Source organism: Epinephelus fuscoguttatus, linkage group LG1, assembly GCF_011397635.1.
Source record: "Epinephelus fuscoguttatus linkage group LG1, E.fuscoguttatus.final_Chr_v1".
Taxonomy (NCBI): Eukaryota; Metazoa; Chordata; class Actinopteri; order Perciformes; family Serranidae; genus Epinephelus; species Epinephelus fuscoguttatus.
In genome coordinates, this window is record NC_064752.1 from 46,046,949 (window position 1) to 46,066,736 (window position 19,788).

A 19,788-nucleotide genomic window follows, 5' to 3' on the forward strand; every position below is an offset into this window, starting at 1 on the left:
CGTTGGTGGCTTAGTGGTAGAGCAGGCGCCCCATGTACAAGGCTGTTGCCGCAGTGGTCCGGGTTCTACTCCAGCCTGTGGCCCTTTGCTGCATGTCACTCCCTCTCTCTCTACCCCTTTCACACTCATCTGTCCTATTGATTAAAGGCTTAAAAATGCCCAAAAAAATATCTTAAAAAAAAATTTAAAAAAAAAAAGACAAACCCAACTCTTACCTAAGAACAAATCCCAAATAAGAAAGCAGTGGTGAATGTCAGAATCTTTGCGAAAACTACATAAGTGTGTTTTAAGAAGAAATGTCTTCTGGTGGTTGATTAATGAAGCTTGTTGAATTTGGTCCCATGACGTCACAACCTAAATTCAACCAGGTGTCAACAGTGAAAGATGTTGGTGAACAGGTAACAATTTCATGTTTAGATGGTTATTAAAAGGTGTTTTTCATCTGATTGCAAGCAAGACATGATGGATTGCAAGTTTACTCATTTGCATCTTTATAAATAAGCAAAATTGCCAGCTCGTACTACAAAGTACTTTCACATGTGACACAGACATGGAAGGCAATGGTGTTTTTTCTTTATCCTCCCAAAGCCAGTTGGAGGAAGGGGTGACTGTAGACAGGGATCAATAGAGAGCATAAATAAGCTGGATTAGTCTACATCCCTTTTGGATCTCTCTCTCTCATCGTTCTCATTCACAGATTTTTTTCCCCCTCTCTCCTCTTCCTTTTTTCCTCTTTTGTTCTCCACAGCCCCCCCCCCCCCCCCCCCCGCCCCCACACACACACACACAAAGGTACAGTTAAAAACTTGCTGTAATATACACCAAATCACGTACATGCATACATCGACATATACATATACATATACATATACATAATTCATACTCAGAATCAGATTTATACACACACACACACACACACACTCACTCACTTAGTCTCCAGTGGTTACATCACTGGGGGTATGACCAGCTCAGGACAGTGGTACATTGTTTATTTGGAGACCAATTGGCTTTACGTAAGACACACAAACACACACACACACACACACACTTACATACTCACACAGATTCTTGTGTACACATACACATTTACACAACCTCACAATAAGGCACTCACGGCCACTCTTCCATGCACACATACTGGCTCTCCCCTTCCCAGGACAGGCATTGTGCTCCAATAATGCACTCAGTTGACTATTCATGCTCATGAAACATTCAGCGTAAGGGATCGTTCACTTATTCACTCACAGTCAGTCTCTCACAACGCAACACATGCCACAATACACACACACACACACACACACACACACACACACACACACACACACACACACACACAGCTCTGGTCTCCAGAGCTTCAATAGTGGCCCATTGTTCGGGCTCAGTGCTGTGCTGCACCTCAAACAGGCCCAGGCTTAACTGTATCTCTCCTAAAAATGACAGGAAGCATCTTTTGCAAATCCCCGCTCATCACTAAAAATAGTGGTGCGTTATGTAAGCATATTGAGTGTTCTTCACTAATCAGGGAGCCCTCTGGAAACACCACATGGAGCAGGATTAAGCTACATCACTATTACAAGCACATGGAGAGCGTGTGGTGTGGTGGATTTCTGTGCGGCTGTCATGCGGCAGTTGAGTAATGTAAGATGGCAACCACATGGCAGGCGAAGGACTTTCACATTTTCTGGTTGTTGAAACAATTAAAAGTCCATGTTAATGTGGTGATAGTCCAGTGGCCATGCCTCATGCCTAGATAACCTTGCATCGTTCCCCTGCGTGAGTTTTTTTCCTCTTGGCTAAGTGTGCTATCAAGTCCTATCATGGCATACACACCACCACAGCACACACCACCCTGCTCTTCTGGTGACACAAACCAAATCTTAATCTTTAACAAAAAGAAGTAGCTCGATGTTGTCAGACACTTATATAACAATCGGAGTCTGTCAGTGGCAAAAACAAGCATTTTAAGTGGACATAAATTGATGTTTGGAACATGCCTCGAGTGGTTACATTGCAGCCTGTTTCACAGCTGCCGGCTGCAGCAGTCTCACTCAATTCTGGATTAATTTCAGAAATTGTTGTTCCCATTAGTTACTCAAACACAATAACATGGAAAAATAGGGTCCAGGTTGAAAAAAACAAAGTTAACCTTTAACTGTGATTAAAAAAGTGGTGACATGGAAGTGACAGAAAATGCTTAGTGATTAAACTGTAGAGAGAAGCTCAGAGCAGAGGTGGTTATGGCAGTTCCCTTCAAACTTAACCTTTGTTTTTTTGGCTATTTATGTGTTAAGTTGGCCCATTGGTTGTAATGCATTGAAGGTATGGCTAGTTTCCACGCTGTCAACTTTTAAGGTCTGTCTCTTATAAATGTCCTGTGAAAGAAAGGCAATTAAAGTTTGCCGTAACCAGAAAGGTTGTTTTAACCTCCTAATAAACATCACATAAAGGGACATCAGCAGAGTGAAGTTCATTTTCCAGGGATCAACAATGGTAAAATGCTAACTCTTTGATTGGTTCTCTTCTGGCTCAGGTTCTCATGGCGAAGGAACGGGAAGTTTTTCAACATTGGAAAAGATCCCAGGGTGACGATGCGTAAACGCTCGGGAACTCTGGAGATCGGTTTTCGTAGCGGAGGACGACCAGAAGACTATGAGGGAGAGTACCAGTGTTTTGCCACCAATGACTTTGGAGTGGCTCTGTCCAACAAAATCCTGCTCCGGGTCTCAAGTAAGATTACACCAGAACAGACACATTATGACACAAATTCCAAAGAAATCTGTTTCAATCAAAACATTGTGGTATCATATATCAGAATGACTCATGAAGTTCTCATGAATGCCCATTGCAGTTTGACTGTGCTTGCTTTAAAATATCTTCTGACCATAACTGCAACCAGCAGAAATGCCCTACAACACAGAGAAGAACAGTGGCAGTGGGACACTTTGTCTGAGGGACAAAATTTTATTATCCCTGCCTGACCCTTGTTTGACTGGAATTCTTGTCATATATCATTTCTCACATCTCTGTCTCTCTGTCTGCCCTCCCCCTTCTACTTCCATCCCCTGTCCTCATCCTTCAGAGGCTCCTCTGTGGCCTAAAGAAGTGCTGGAGCCAGTGGTGGTGACTGAAGGCTCTTCGCTGGTTCTACCCTGCAACCCCCCACCGGGTCTGCCTCCTCCGTTCACATTTTGGATGAACAGTGGTGAGCAACAATTACACACAAATATACACACAGAAGACTGAGTATATTTCTCTTTTTTATATGTTGTATGTATCATCTTTGTGTCCGGATGGTTTTCTCTACTGCCATTACTGTATCAGCCAGTAAAAATGACACTTTCATCCATTATCGGATACAGTTTTATCATTGTAAGGTAGAAAGTGACATGCAGGAAAGGTTTTTATAGTGGTGCAGCAGCAGGTGACAAATGTTTGTTTACTGGGTTTTACACCAAGGGGGGAGTAGAGGTGAATCATGACTCCTCCATATTCCATATTCCTCAAGAAAACAGACAATGCATTTAACAGGCTGAACTTGATACGGCATCCAAGAACGTCAACAACCAACACACACAGGGAACCTTGCACATCATATCTCCACATGGAAACTCCATGACCAAATGTTAATTTGTGATGAGGTCAGAGTGAGAATGTGTTGGCCAACCATATTACAGTGCAGAGGGAAGCCTGCATCTTCCTTACTGCTAGCTCATCTAGCACCACTAAGCTAGCTAATGTTACTGCTAATGTTACTGAGTTGATGCACTGATGTAGTTCAATAGAAAGAAAATAGTTCCTTTATGATACTGCTCACAACAAGGTCTGTGGATTATTTTGAGTAACCAGGCCGTGATTTCTGGAGACAGATATAAATGCTGAGTTTTTCAAATGTATTTCTTTGGTGCTTTGAGCACTCGTCTGCATCATTCTTATGTTTACTGTCATTATGGTTTTTTTTAAAAGAGCTGCCTAGTAACATCAATAAGCATCCCGACAGAAGAGCAATCTAGATGCTGAGAAGTGCATTTTATTTGTTTTTAGTCCCTTTAAATCGTGATAGGCCAGAGGTCTATCAGGTCATCTAGAGGCAGGCTTTATTCCCCTCCTTTCATAGCAGTTTATCTCAAATGACCTCTGAGTGTTTCATTTAGTCTTTTATCCCTCATGCTGTTGTCTCTCGCAGTTTCTCTCTTTCAGCAGTTGGGAGGAGACATTACAGTCTCAGGCCACTCTAGCATCTTATCATCACCTCTCTTCTCTGCACTGTATTGTCCTTCTCCCAAGTGGGTTACACTACAGTACTGCTGACCCAGTGTGTGTGTGTGTGTGTGTGTGTGTGTATGTATGTGAGTGTGTGTGTGTGTGTGTGTGTGTGTGTGTGTGTGTGTGTGTGTGTGTGAGTAGACTTCATGTCCAGCCAGAAGCCATTTTATCAGCCACAGACACTGTAAAAAGTACTTTTAACAACAGGAACATTGCCTGAATAACTTGAAAATACTATTTATTACCTGAAAACCTTTTAAAGAAGAATTTACATTTACATTAGATTTAGTTCCCAATTAAAAAGATGCAGTTTCCCTATGGAAACTTGATCCAAGCCAAATGACTCACACACAGACACTAACATATACACTCAGATACACCACAGTACATCAGTGGGTCATGTAGCCCAGACACTGTAACGCGCCTGATTAGGACTGCTGGCCTGGCTGCTGATTGGTCCTGGGGCATTGTCTTGACGAGCATACGGCTCACGTCAGCTGGCGCAGTTTCAGAGTGTGGCTGATGGTCTGTCTGGACGTCTGTGTGGGTGTGCTTCAAGTTAATGTTTGCCTGTAGCGACTGTAGGATGACACATCGGCTAGGTCAGCAGAGCTAACTTGACCAGACGTTGAACTGAATTGTGAGTGAAAATATACACATCCCACAATCTACAAGATAGTGGTCAGCCTTAAAGCTTACATTTAGATAGATCATATTTTTAGCTTTTGATACAAGATGTGAGAGATCAGTTGGTGATGATAGCTTTGATTTCTTGACAAATAAACCTGCTCTGTTTCAGACAAGAACTCTCTCCTTGCAGAGGATCTGTGGTTGGAATCATAGACTGACAATCTATAGATACTTACTCACTTTGGTAAAGTTGTGGGACATGCACATTTAAAAAAACTGGTCAAAATCAAAGCAGCAATTCAACAATATCCAGGTTTGTAGATCATAGAATGGATCAATCTCAAAATACACTGGATGCTGCATTTCCATAATGCAACTGATTTTTTCACTGCCTGCTTGGTCAAAACCCACCTCTATCAAACTCCATGAACGCAATATGAAATTTGTAGCACAACCCATGGTTGTATGATGAGACCTGGATACAGTATTGGAAGTGGGGCGCCATTCATTTCTATGAAAGTTGCTCAGTGGCACATGATGCCAAAAAAGCTCATTGGGTCCATAGAGCAGGCGCACTAGAGACTTCCGCTGGCCAAGTCGGCTACTTCTGGTTTAGCTCTCTGTCAACTTGAATAGGGATAAAGTGATTTAAACTTGCTGCTCTTCTACACTTTTCAAATGTTATCGGACCAAATAGATTAAAGTGCTGATAGTGAAACAAGTCATTTTGCAAGGGTTGTGACACTTAGTATAATGTATCCACTGATTTACAGACATCCCTTTCCCAAAGTAATTGTGTGGGAAAAATTCTTTCTGGGCCTTATGGCATCAGATGACAGACTTGGGAGTTGTTTCCCCACGCTTTGGCTACTAGGAAAATTGGCTTGAAAGCCTAGCTCACTTCCTGGGGGTGTGGTATAACCCCATAAATTCTGCACATAAAAGTAAAATAGGAAGTAGTAAATTCAATTACATGGCATATGCAAAACATAATTATCCAGATATAATCACAAACTTACAAATTATTATCCAAAATGTATAGAGCATGACTCAACAGTATAGAAAATGGCCATTGTACTACATGTTTTACATAGTCCTCTCCATTAATAGAATGGAATTGAGTAGAATTGAGTAGATTTGATTAGAATTGAAATATTTCTTATATATATATATAATATATCTTTGGAAATTTGTCTTTGGCCTCACAGACATATAAACACTTAAAAACTTTCTGTCATGGGTTAGGCCCAATCCTAATACACCCCTTGCCCCTACGGCTTCACCCTTATTCATTTTGTGCATTCATGTCTTGGGGTAGGGCATCAAGATTCTTGTTGGGGTAGAGGGGTAGGGTGAAGTATTACGGCTACATGGCCCACAAAAAAGAGTTTTTTTTAGAGGCACACTCCAAAGTGAATGTTAACAGTGATAATCAGCAAGATGGCTGGACAAGCCACAAAAGAAACCAGCAAATGTGTTTTCTTTGAAAAAAAATTATGATAACCATCATTTTGTCTTAGTTTAACATTGTTTTAAGGCAAGCAGAACAAAAGACATTGCTAGAATGCTGATGTCTCGATAGATAACTAGTTAGCTAACTAACATTACATTGTCATTGCTGACTGGTGCATGACAGTCCTGCATTTTGACATATTGTCAGGCCGCATTCCCCCCTTTGATGGCATATGATGCCCAAATGTAATTGAAGTCCAGTAGCAGTGAAGGTGCTGCACTTTGTACCTCTCTTTTACTATCAGTGCAGACTGGCAGGGTAGGAGCATGGGTTGCTAACGTTAGCCTACAGAGCACTGCTTGTTACCTGGTAATGAAGCCGATTTCTTTGACCAATTGATAGTGTGAAACTTGCACTGCAATCACAAGCACTCTGACAACCTCAAAAGGCTTCCTGTAGCCAGCGCAAGAAAAATCACCACAGCAGAAGATGCCATATTCACAACATCTAGTAACACTTGTCACATCTATTTACAGAACCACCACGACAATGACAACTGATGACATATCAGGGTCTTGATGGGTTGTCCCATTTCATAGGGGAGGTTTTCACCATAAACCCTTGTAACTCTGTCTAAGTGGGAAAGTGGCACTTGAAAACAAGGGGTAGGGGTAAAAATGAGAAATGAGATTGGACCTTCAGATATATGAGATACCTCTAACCCCTAACCCTTACAATAATTAGGTAATAAGTGTACCAAACAGGTGTGATGAAAGTGCTAAATCTTTTTAGGAAACAATTAGAGAATTACAGACCCCTAAATAAAGTGATACTGTGACTTCAAAATCACAGCTATATTCTTCCCAACAATAATAATGTGTATTTGTCTTAAAGCCTTATGTCATTACTCAGCCAAGCTTAAGTTTATATTTGAGTTTAACATTCAAACTGCAAATCCACATGTATTTGTTGTTTCTTGTATTTTAGGAAATGAATTGTTAATGGCTCTATCTCCCTCTCCATCCTGCCCTCGCCCTTCTCCGCCCTGCCCTCTGTTCGCCCCCTGTGTCTTTCAGCTATGACTCCGATCCCTCAGGATAAGAGAGTGTCCATGGGTCTGAACGGAGACCTCTACTTCTCAAATGTTTTGGCCAAAGATGCTCACACTGACTACAGCTGCAATGCTCGCTTCCTTTTCACACACACCATCCAGCAGAAGAACCCCTTCACACTCAAAGTTCTGACCAGTGAGTAGACAGACAAACACACACACACACACACACACACACAAACACACACACACAACCCCCCCCCCCCCCCCCCCCCCCCGTCTGATGTAGGTGTTTTGATCATATACCAATTCAACCAAAATGGAGTATTACATATCTCCATCTAGAGGTGATGGCATGACATGACATATTTTCATCATAACCTTCATTTACATTTTCTCAGGTTGTTGAAGAACAGAGAAGACAGTAAAATGTTGGATTATCATGATATAACATGAAATCTTTTCCCTCAGATTTGTGAGTGTCGTCAGGTCCTGTAAGTGTGTTGTGTGTGGACTGATGAGCTACTGTGTGTGCCTGTGTTTTCAGAGGAGCCGTATAATGACACATCTTACAATGCCACTGACCCCTATGGTGGTGAGTGACTTCCTATCAGGACAGCTCCGCTTCCTGTCCACCTCCTTAGTCATGTCCTGCAGTAACATGGCTGGCATACTAACCTGCTAGCAAAACAAAGTCATCCACTGACCTCAGACACAAATTTAACCCCTTAACTGCTCTCTACGTGTGTATTGTAGAAATCACTGTGTGGCCTTGTGTAGAAAGGCAAATGTTTCAGATTGAATCAAAATCTACATGTATTCCATCTACTGGAGTTGTTTTTGTCTGGGTCGTAACCAAATTGAATAATTCAAAAAATAATAAAAACAAGTATTCCCCTCATTACATCTAACAAAGATCATCCAGCCTAGACAAGAAAAGACACTACCACATTAGATTTAATGAGCAACAGTGTTAGAGTGTGCTTGAACTGTTGCTTCTTACATTCTAATTAAGTGTCCTCAGATCGCTCTGGGGAGCTTTGGATTAAAATAACACATTTGGGAAAGTTGGGCTTACCGAATTTAGAGATATTGTTGTTTGTTTGAGACAGTCTCATCATCTAAACATTTTAGCTTAATTGGACCTTGCAGCAGTCGATTTTTTTCCAGATTTAAATCTCAAAAACTAGTGAGGTCTAGCCTGACCTCACCATGCATGGTTTACGCTGTTTCATCATACAAGACTCAAGAATTTTATTGTCATTGTGCACTTGCGTCATCCTCAAATGGCGTATTGTCTTAAAGACTTCACACTTTTTTTTGAAACAAAGATCACAATAAGGCATGTAAGAGATAATAAATCTGTGGTTAAAAATGACAAAATCTAAGCAATATAAGCACAAAAACAAATATGTTGTTGATTGAAGCTGCTGGTATTTTGTGTTTGTATGTTTAAATCTGACTGTTCCTTGCCCACAAGTGCTTCCTAGAGCAGCAGTTCATGTCTTTCCTTAACATTAGAATAAATTATGTGAAACCTATTTGACCATCTTGACACACAACAGCTCTCCACTGAAACATAACTGACAACACCAGAAACAATTTAATGCCAAATGTTGCAGCAGTATCCAATTTCTCCTATTCATTTTGAGTAGCGTCAGTCAGCTGTTTATTAAATATAGAATCAAATCAAATGACATCATATCTAATGTAGATGACTTCCAATAAAAGGCGAGCTGAAATCGCTCTGACCCTAATATGCACTCACACAGTACAAGTAAATATTCATCTAATTTAGTCCATAATCTGTTTATTCCACCTTTCAATCAGTGTTAAATGATCACATGTAATGAATAAACATACAGTAATTATCTTGCAAATGACTCTTAATTCAAGTGTATTGCCCATACAGTATACCATGCACCTTCTCTGAATGAGCCCATAGCTTGAGGGAACACATCAGCCAAAGTGGCAGCATATGTGCCATTGGGTGAACTGGGGGGGCAGTGAAGCCCAGGGGTAGACGGGATATGTCCCAAAGGGAGAAGATGCTCACAGTGACAGACCAGGCTGGCGGCTCTGAGGCCCAGTGGGACTGCATACACTGACGATGCTCCAGCACGGAGGAGGATTAGGTCACATGATGAATATTCAGTCTGGATTCATGCTGTGGTCATTAATAGTCATATATATATGGAAATGAGGTTTGCTGCCTCCTATTTCTGCTTTCACACACTATTCTGTTTGAGTGTGGGGGAGTGATGGGGATTCTAACAGCTGTCGAAATGCTCACACGCGACCACTCAAACACACCCTCATACACACATGCCAGCTACTTTATCGCTAATCTCTTATGAACACACACAGATGCAAAAACCCCCAAAAACCTCTGTCTTTTTTGTGGTTGGAAGGGGGTCTGAAAAGCTGCAGTGCATCCTGGGAAGCCCTGCTAGTACCATCAGCAGGGTGTTTGCCATGTTTGCCACATTTCCAGGGTGCTCACTGCATTGCCGCAGCTCCCACTACGTTGTTTTGACTAATCTTCTTCTGTGTGTTTCCTCCTCTTGTCAGTCTTCGTCTCCTCCCAGTGTCACTAACAATAACAGATACGCTTCTGCTGACCACTGGTGAAGCTAACCGCTAACAGATGCTTTAATCCCATACAGATCTACATCACAAAGGAGGCTAATGCTAATTTAATCCCATACACTTCACAGCAAGCTGTAGCTCTCTGCTGACTGGATTTTATGTCCACAGGGTTAACAGCATTTGTATTGGGATTGAATCAGACTGGAAATGTGCAATCTTGAACTTTAAGTAATCATCAAAGAGTCAGACAACTTATGATATGATCATTTAAAGAAGCAGCATTTATTTTGAAATTGGTTTAGTCAGTGGTGAAGTTGCAAGCAATTATCAGTAAATTATCATTACCATTGTTGCATACAATCGGATATAGTGCAAGGTCAGCCCAAACCTTTAGGAGCACTTAGCAGTCAAACCACACCTCTCACAAATTTGTCCAGATTCATTCAAATCTTTATTTAAGACTCGGGAAATCAATTGAGGGAGACCCTCATTTTCAATGATGTCAAGCATGAACAAAGGCATTAAAACAATTAATAAGCAAACAAAGAACAATTATGCATATCAGTTTAAACAAAAATGAATTCATACAAAACAACAAACAACAATAGCAATAAATGGGCTAAAAAAGTAGAAATACAGGGTGATAAACATGCTGAGGTGTAGATATATAGTTAAAACACTGACACTCAATTAAAACAAGGTCTGAAATAAGGCACTTAAACAGCCATCAGGGTGGCAGAGTGTCTAAGTTTAAGGTCTTTTGTAGATTATTCCATGTGTAAGGTGCACTGTAAGAGAGTGACATTCTTCCTAGTTCAGTTCTGACTAAGGGAGTGTGAAGCAACAACCTATTCTGTGAACGAGTACCATGATTATGTGAGAACAGAGTTAAGAGTGATGAAATGTAATGTGGAAGCGTCTGTATCAAAGCTTTATAAATGAACAAATGCCAATGCTGTTCCCGCCTCACAGCCAAATGTGGCCAACCAACCTTTCAGTAAAGGTGGCAGTGATGGGTGCTGTAGGGGTCACCTGTTATGAATCTTGGGCTGAGTGCAGACAACATCCAGTGATTTTAGCAGCTTTTCCGTAAAGAACATCCCCGTAATCCAAAACAGACAAAAATATAGATTCTACCATTCTTTTCCTGTGTACAAAAGGAAAACAGCGCTTATTTCTGTACAGAGAGCCCAGTATTGTTTTCAGTGTGGCAGTCAAAATTTCAGTATGGTGCTTAAAATTAAGATTGTCATCCAGCCAAATACCAGGGTGTTTGTACTGTTTACCATGAGCCATTTGCAGAATGAATATTGAAAGACTCATTAGCCTTGGTGAACAGCATCCATTTGGTCTTGTTTGAGTTAAGTACTAGCTTGTGGTTATGTAATTGAAGTTGAAGTGAATCAAAAGATGGTCGGAAACATTCAATGGTTGATTGAGCAGATGTTGCGAACCAGGGAGGACGCAGATATGGTACTGTGCATGGGCCTAAAACCAGACCTACTGTATAGGGAGTATGTTCAGAAAACAAAGAGAGATAGGATCTAAGTTGATTATTTACCAGGGGCACCAAAATTAGGCCAGGCAACATAATTTGGAAATAGGGAGATAGTTATTTATATCGGTTTTATCACCTCCTTTATGTAAGGGAAGGATGTTGAAGGATGAAGGATGTAGGCTGTTTTCCAGTCTGTGGGGATTATTCCAGTTGAAATGGTCGGACTGAATAAATGAGTTATACATTCTGCAATTAGTGGCTCTGAAAGTTTAAGAAAGAAAGCATCTAAACTATCTGCACCGGTTGATTTTGTATTATCAATTGTAAGAAGAGCATTAGTAAATTCCTGAAGACTAAAAGAGGACAAACTGATTTATGGTAGGATGTTAAACCCTTTTGATGAGTGTTGGTCAACAGAAATTATGTGTATTCAACTTCAGAAAGTGCCGCTTGACACTTTGCTTTTATTTCACACACCTGGAGTCTTGAACACACATGCATATTTTGCCACACAATGTGATTGGGTAGTCATGACGAGCCTCTCTGTTACATCATCTGGATTTTTGTGTATACCGGCATGAGCGACATATGGCTGATGTAACATTGAATTCCGTGAACCATCAGAATCTATGACCCAGCCCCTAAACCCTAACACCATAAAAAAGTTTCTCTTTTATGGCAAGCTCAAATGTAGAGCATTAAAAACACAAGATAGATAACTTAATATTTGACTTTCATGGTTTGTCATGAGTTAAGTTTCTGTGAAAATACGATAAAGGTGTTTAACTCTTTACTGTACATAAATCAGGGCAAGTCAGTTTACATTCAGCTACATGCCTGATTAAGATGCTTCATGTGTTTGGGTGTTGTAGTATGCAAACAAAGAAAGCACTTAGCAGTTTGCTCACACCCCAGACTGCTTAGCTGAACTGACAGATTAATTTATGCTCAAATGTTTTAATCACAATTTGTGTTCAAAAGTTTGTTCCAACTAACTGAAAGAATACTGATGCTAATCCACCCCTCAGTTACTGCTTAAAAACACCTGTACAATTAGCATAGGTTCCAAATAGGTTTGTATTATCCCTGCTCCCAGTCATTGTACTGTGTGTGTGGATTATAAAAGGCCTTACAACATAAAAGCCAACTCCAAACAACACCCAGGCTCTGGTCTAAAGGCTCTTGTTTTGGCAACGTTACTGCTGCTCATTGCTTTGGCCAAGCCCTACAGGGAGGTTTAACATTATGCTGAATAATGTTATCAACAACATGATCTTAAATATACCTCAGTTTTCTGTTAAACCAATCTCATTACAGCAGAAAAACTGCACACATTTTATCAGCTGCTCTATTAAAGCTTTTAATGTCAATCTCAGCCATCTCTGTTCTCTCGGCAAACATAAAGCAAGATCAATGACTCTGTTGTTGTTTCTGCATCTCTTAATGTCTTCCTGTGAGACAAGCCAGAGGGTGTTAAACCCGTTTACAGGCCGCTTTGGCCTCACAACAGACTGCAGGCAGAGCCAAAGCCTGGCGGAGATGGAACACAGCCACAAGGAAATGATCAGAGTAATAGTGTTAGATTTATGTGGCAGCGCATTCAAAAGACGATGCTCAGCTCCTTGTAGGAAGTGAGTCATAGTACAAAGATAAACTGTGGTGTGTGTTTGTGTGTGTGTGTGTATTAACCCCACCTCGCTCTTTTGTCTGCAGGCCGTAAAGTAGCCGAGTCCACGCCGACCTTCCTCTCACCCTCAGGAACTGAGAGCTCCAAAATGGTGCTACGAGACGAACAACTGCTGCTGGAGTGTATCGCTGCTGGACTGTGAGCACACCTGCACGCGCGCACACACACACACACACACACACACAATAAGATGAAATTAATTGTAGTGAGTACTGCAGGGGCACTGCAAAACTACATGTCATTTCAAAGGTCATTAATAGGTGTTTTGCTGCTGCTGTTTAAAGACATAGTAAACTAGCAACTAAAGCTTCTTTAGCTTCCTTAATGTGACGTCTCAGTGAAAATGCAATATGAGATTGAAAAGCTGTTTAGGGATTTAATATGTTTGCTTTCTTTGTCCTTCCTCTACAGTCCGACGCCCACCATCAAGTGGTTTAAGAAGGGCGGGGACCTGCCAGGGCACAAAGTGAAGTTTGAGAACTACAACAAGACCCTGAAGATTATCAACGTGTCAGAGGAGGATGCTGGGGAGTATTTATGCATGGCCACCAATCATTTAGGTGGCATACGCCACTCCATCTTTGTTGTGGTCAAAGGTGAGGAGGTTGCAGTGGTTGTTTGGTTTTATATGAACTGGTGTCTGTGTTTGAGTCCATCATGCTAACCTGACTCCTTGTGTTCCACAGCGGCTCCTTACTGGCTGGACAAACCTACGAACCTGGTGCTCGCTCCGGACGAGAATGGGCGCCTGGTGTGCCGGGCTAACGGCAACCCCAAACCCAACATCCAGTGGCTGATTAATGGACAGCCTATAGAGAGTACATATCCTTTCTTTCTGTCTTTCTTCCATTCCTATTTCCTTCCTTTCTTCCATCGTTTCTTTCTTTTGTACATTATTTTCCTTCCTTCCTTCCTTCCTTCCTTCCTTCCTTTTTCTGTGTTTAGGTTGTATTTTTTGATTATATAATATTGTGATTGTGATTATTTTTAATTAATCAATTTAATACATTTTTAAATATTACCACATTTGATTACAAACTAAAAGAAGACTGAAAGCTACAAATCAGCCAACATTTTTTGTAAATGGTTTTATGCAAGGAGCTGCCCTGTGTGAATACAGGGTCTACATGGTAAATGCACCATTCTAGTCTTCCAATCACTTAAAGTGCTTTTACACTACATGTCATGTTCACCCATTCACACACTGGTGGCTGAAGCGACTATACAGGGTGCCACCTGCTCTTCAGTTAAAAAATCACACACACTTACACATGGATGGTGGCTTGTTGGAGCCGGGGATTGAACCACCGATATTCCAATTTTAGTCTTTTTCAATGATATTTTATTCAGGGTCGTAATATTCATCACTTGCATATTGAGGGTTTTTTTAGTAATATTATGATATTTGGGAACAGGCACCTCTACAGGTCAGTAGTTGTCTGGAAATTTCTCTCACTCCAACAGCTTCATCAGAGTCTCTGTCAACTATCATCCTCTGTAAGAACACGTGACAGAACAACATCACCTACTATAGGTGATAATGTTGTCTCATGTAATACATGATCACATCTCTCAAAACACATAGCTGCTCATAAATAGGTGGCATCCATCAGACTGAAACCAGCAAATTACAACAGGCTTGTAAACTCAAAAGAGTTTAAACAATCACATTTGGAACATTCATTCTAACAAGCCCCACAGAAAAAAGAAGGAGAAATTTTTACAAAAGAAAATGAAAATGTTCTTGCATGAGACCCAGTGTCTTTCATATAGGTTGTATGCAGCTCAGATAGAGAGGTCAACCTGGCCTGATTGGCCTGATTTCAGTCAGTGAAAATGACAATCAGGACCAGGTAGTGTTATGATGTACTCAAGGTTGTGTTATGGCTTATTATACACTGACTTTAACCACTCAGATCATTCTAGAAGTAGACAATGTCTCGACTTTACATCTGTATCAAATTCATTCGGTCAGGCTTTCTTACCATCTTATTTTTGTCACTGCCCTCTCCTCCCAGTCGCACCCCCCAGCCTGAGCCGGCAGGAGCTTGGTGACACCCTCATCTTCCGCTCGGTGCAGATGGGAAGCAGCGCTGTCTACCAGTGCAATGCTTCTAACCAGCACGGCTACCTGCTGGCCAATGCCTTTGTCAGCGTCCTCGGTGAGACATGGGGGAGGGAGGTTGATTTCAAAATGTATACAGAGCAGTAACGAACACTGACTTCTGTCAGTATAATAATACTCACCTGTAAAATGACCGTTTGTATATCAGTTACACACTGCAAGATGCCTTGAATTCATGAATTGAACGTTGTTCTAGTTTCCTTCAATGGTAAATTGAAGTAAACAGGGATCATGTTTAACAACAGCAGACCTGTAGCAAAACATCAGTTTACAAATTCTAACACAACTCAGGCAGTATAATCCAAGACTCATTTATCCAGTCGTAAGCTCAGGATTTCCTACACACATGCATTTTCACTAAAGCTTTGTGATCTGAAACACGTGTACCTATGAGTAACACACACTGAGCATGTCCAGACATGCTACTTGGCTGTGCATGAGACTGTTTGCACTGATGTGATTTAAATTGTAAGGTTTTAGCAAAAATGCATGTATTTGAGAAGTATTGAGCATACATGGATATATGAGACTTGGATGATACTGCAGGAATTCCATTTAGCTGCTTCAAATTGATTGAATTGATTGATTGATTCAGGTTCAGGTACCTGGTATCATGCATGCTAGCTAACTGTCACACTGGGACACTTGAATAAAACAGATCCATCGTTAATGTTATTAATTACATCTGTGCTTCTCCAAGTCAAATTTTCTGCTCCTAAAACATCAAACACTCACTGATCACTGATTAAACTGTTCAAACCTTTAGATCTACAAATGTTAAACACTGAAATGCAAGAGCTCTTAAAGTGGTAAAGATCTCATTCACTGTCCCTGTCTTTGTAGACATGCCTCCGAGGATGCTGGGCCCTAAAAACCAGCTGATTAAAGTCATTGAGAACAACCGCACCTTCCTGGAGTGTCCCTTTTTTGGTTCCCCTCTGCCAGATTTGCGCTGGTGAGCATCTGATGTTTATTTGTTCACTCAAATGCAAACATCACCAACTGTGAATCCACATCCACATGTCCTTGAGCATGACACTTAATTCATATATCTATACTGTATTACTTTATCCATGTGTGTAGGTTTAAGAATGGACAGGGCAGTGGGCTGGATGGTGGTCAGTACCGTGTTTACATCAATGGCACCCTAGAGATCAAACGGGCCCGAGCAGAGGATGAGGGCACCTATACCTGTGTGGCCAACAGCATCCTGGGCAAGGCCGAAAGCCAGGTTCGCCTGGAAGTCAAAGGTCAGACATTACATCACTTGTGTGTGTGTGTGTGTGTGTGTGTGTGTGGGGGCATATATGAAATGATTTCCTTTCCCTGTGCCAAATAGCCTGTGCTGTTGGATTATATTCACATCTCTTGTGCCTTTGATTAAACTGCCTCATCTTCTGTTTACTTACAGTTACATTTGTATTCAAACTGCACACACAGCAAAAATATTTCCATTTTAGCGTTCAGGGTAGAACTCAGTGAAAAGAATTAAAACAGAACTAATCTGCCAAGGCAGAGAGATAACTTTTCAATTTTAAGACACTCTTTTTAAAGTCTGCCAGATGAAAGTCTAAGAGTGTGCTCTATCCAACTCTGTTACGTCAGTCATTAGACACACCTTTCACTTCCTGGATGTATCTATATGTGCAAGTTTATGTAGTATGTACGTGTGTGTGTATGTGTTCCTCTTCAACGTTACTCCAATTCAGAGCCGACTCGTATAGTTCGAGCCCCAGAACATCAGTCAGTCATCAGGGGCTCCACGGCTCGCTTCAACTGTAAGGTGAAGTCTGATCCCACTCTGCCCAATACTGTGGCCTGGACCAAAGATGACAAGCCTCTCTACATGGGATGGAGGTAACAGCACCTGCACTAACTTGAAAATATTCTCTTATGTGTCTATCCTGCATGTGTAAGATCAGAACACCAACGACCATGTACTGTAAGTGTTAAAGAATAAAATACGTCTAATCCATGCAAAGGTATCATTTAACAAGGGTAAATGTTTGAAAAAAGTAAGGGATGATACGTGACCTGGTTTATCATTATCACTTTTTAATGGCTGATGTGGAGGCATGAACTGTCCAGTGTGCAGTGTGAAGTCTTTCCCTGGTAACACCTTTGGGTTTACCTAATACCTGGAACCATCACTGAGGCCCCATAGGGTTCTTTTGCTATGGAAGAATTATTCACTACTCAAGTAAATATGATTTATCAACTGGAGGTATTTGTATTCCACTTAGCTCATAGAACTCTTTGGCCCAGCTATTGGGACAGCTATTAGCCAGAAAGCTAATGTTATGCTAGCAAGATTCAAAGTCTATTACATTGTGTATGGTTGACAAACATTAAAAATAATCTGACAGTATGTCTAACAACAAGACTAGCCAGCTATCCAGCCAAGTCACTGTCCCCAAATCAGTATCAAGACCTTCCCAAACAAACAATATGCCACGTGTAGTGTTACTATCGGCCACGGCCTGATGTAGCGAGTTGAACAGTGAGTGGGATGTGAGGTGATTGCTTAAGTTCAGAGGGGCAGTGTAGTACCTGCAGAGTGTATTACAGTCTCCATCCTGTGGTGTTCTGATGATAAAGCACTGAAGGACTAATGTTACACTCAGTGTTGGCAATGAATTGTAAATAAAGGCTTTGATTGTGTCCCTTAGTCATATTAGATACAGGCTGATACTATTATGTAGCCAGCACATTAATGTGAAATAGTGAACAGACAATTTAGCCTGAACTTCTTAGTAGGTGTTAATGATCAGTTTTTAATGGACACCCTGCAGCCAATCAGGATCAGGTATTCACTCAGACTGTAGTATAAAGGAATTTAATTTATCAGTCAATGGATGACTGGTCTGTGGTTTGTTTGTGATTAAGGGAATTTATGAGATAAAATCTTTTGCAGCCTGGCTCATGTCACAGTTCCCCCACCCAGGGTCTTTCCGAAGATATGACTAACCTGCTGAAATCTGACTTTCTTTCTAGTTTTTTTTTAACAGGTTAACATACTGCAGTCATTAAAACACATGCAGGGCTGATTAATGTAATTTTGAATCATTGCTTGCTTTTGTATAGTTGCATATTAGGCTTTACTGTATGGCAGGGTAACATGGGTAATGTAAGACTTTTGGGACATTCGTATATTTATCGTCAACTTTAAAGAAGATTTATGACACAAAATAGAAACGTATCTTCTTGTTGTATACATATCCAGAGGTGTATACTTGAGTCACATGACTCGAGTCAAGTCAGACTCGGGTAACAAATGTGATGACTTTAGACTTGACTTGACAAAAATCAAAAAAGACTTGCAACTCAAGTTGGACTTTAACACCAGTGACTCGTGATCTCACTTGGACTTGAGCCTTTTGACTTGAAAAACCCTTCCCTCAAGCCCAAAGATTAAAAGGTATGCAATTTAAAAAGTGTGAGAGGAATCCTGTCATTTACCGAATCTACTAAATAACATTCATTTCCCCGCAAGTCAACACTTAATTTCCCAGATGATCTACTTTGTTTGAACCAACCCAACAGCATCAAATCTAAATGCAGGATAAAAGAAGAACTAATGTTATATTACTGAGTGCCATTTGGAAAAAATGGCACAAAAGATTAAAACTATGTAGTGGTCGATCAAAAACGATTGCAGTATGCAAAACATATGGGTTATTCCTCCGTAAAGTAGGTGAATAACTCTTTCATTTAAACACAAAACATGCAAAAACGTGTTACTTTTATATTACTAAGACAGGACAGAAGTGTACAAATTTCTGTTATGCTGCTGGGTAATACAACTGTATCTTATGAAAGTGCACTGTCAGTACTACTTTTTATTTTTAGATTAGTTTTTGGCCTTTTTGTGTTATTAGATAGGACTGATAGATATGGGGGGGGGGGGCAATATGCAGTAGAGGCCCACTTAGTGCACACGCTATACCAGGCGAATCACTGGGATGCCCCACCAATACTTTTTTTATGATTAACTTAAGTCACACTAGTTTTAAGAAATAAATACAAATTTTGAAAAGCATTTTGTTGTCAAAATGGCATTATATCTGGTCAAGAGCACATAAAGACTTGTTAAGGACTCAGTACTTAAAGGTAATGACTTGGGACCATACACAACAGTGCTGGAACTTGCCTGTCTTGACTTGGGACTTGACTTGGAACTTGTAAAGCCTTACTTGTGACTTGCAAAACAATGACTCGGTCCAACCTCTGATACATGGACACAGGTATACATATATGGTAGAGTAAATGTGAAACAAATAATTTGCAGATAAGAAATTGATGTTTAAAGCAAAAGTGTAATCAGTCCACTGTAAAAGATATGGCACACAAAAGGAACGTAATTTGTCTTCAAGAGGAAAGCTAAAACATGTCGAGAAATGAGTCAGTTTTACACTCAGGAGTTTTTTAAGTTTAGAATTGAATGACTGATTCATTTTAATAGATGTCAGCTTCAAAAGTGTAAACATGGAAT

General features: G+C 40.7%; 1 protein-coding gene across 21 annotated transcripts in view; it reads left to right on the plus strand.

Annotated features, from left to right (window-relative positions):
* The window catches only part of nfasca (neurofascin homolog (chicken) a), a 203,796-nt gene that overhangs the window by 126,283 nt on the left and 57,725 nt on the right, over positions 1 to 19,788 (plus strand). For 16 of the 21 annotated variants that reach the window (XM_049566611.1, XM_049566691.1, XM_049566862.1 and 13 more), the window contains 11 exons: positions 2,531 to 2,727; positions 3,080 to 3,202; positions 7,423 to 7,593; positions 7,945 to 7,992; positions 13,198 to 13,309; positions 13,583 to 13,767; positions 13,858 to 13,989; positions 15,190 to 15,333; positions 16,140 to 16,251; positions 16,380 to 16,546; positions 17,006 to 17,153. In XM_049566611.1, the coding sequence (XP_049422568.1) occupies positions 2,531 to 2,727; positions 3,080 to 3,202; positions 7,423 to 7,593; positions 7,945 to 7,992; positions 13,198 to 13,309; positions 13,583 to 13,767; positions 13,858 to 13,989; positions 15,190 to 15,333; positions 16,140 to 16,251; positions 16,380 to 16,546; positions 17,006 to 17,153 (1,539 nt within the window). The remainder of the gene's footprint in view (positions 1 to 2,530; positions 2,728 to 3,079; positions 3,203 to 7,422; positions 7,594 to 7,944; positions 7,993 to 13,197; positions 13,310 to 13,582; positions 13,768 to 13,857; positions 13,990 to 15,189; positions 15,334 to 16,139; positions 16,252 to 16,379; positions 16,547 to 17,005; positions 17,154 to 19,788) is intronic. The other 5 variants (XM_049567276.1, XM_049568003.1, XM_049567351.1 and 2 more) reach the window with 1 other exon arrangement.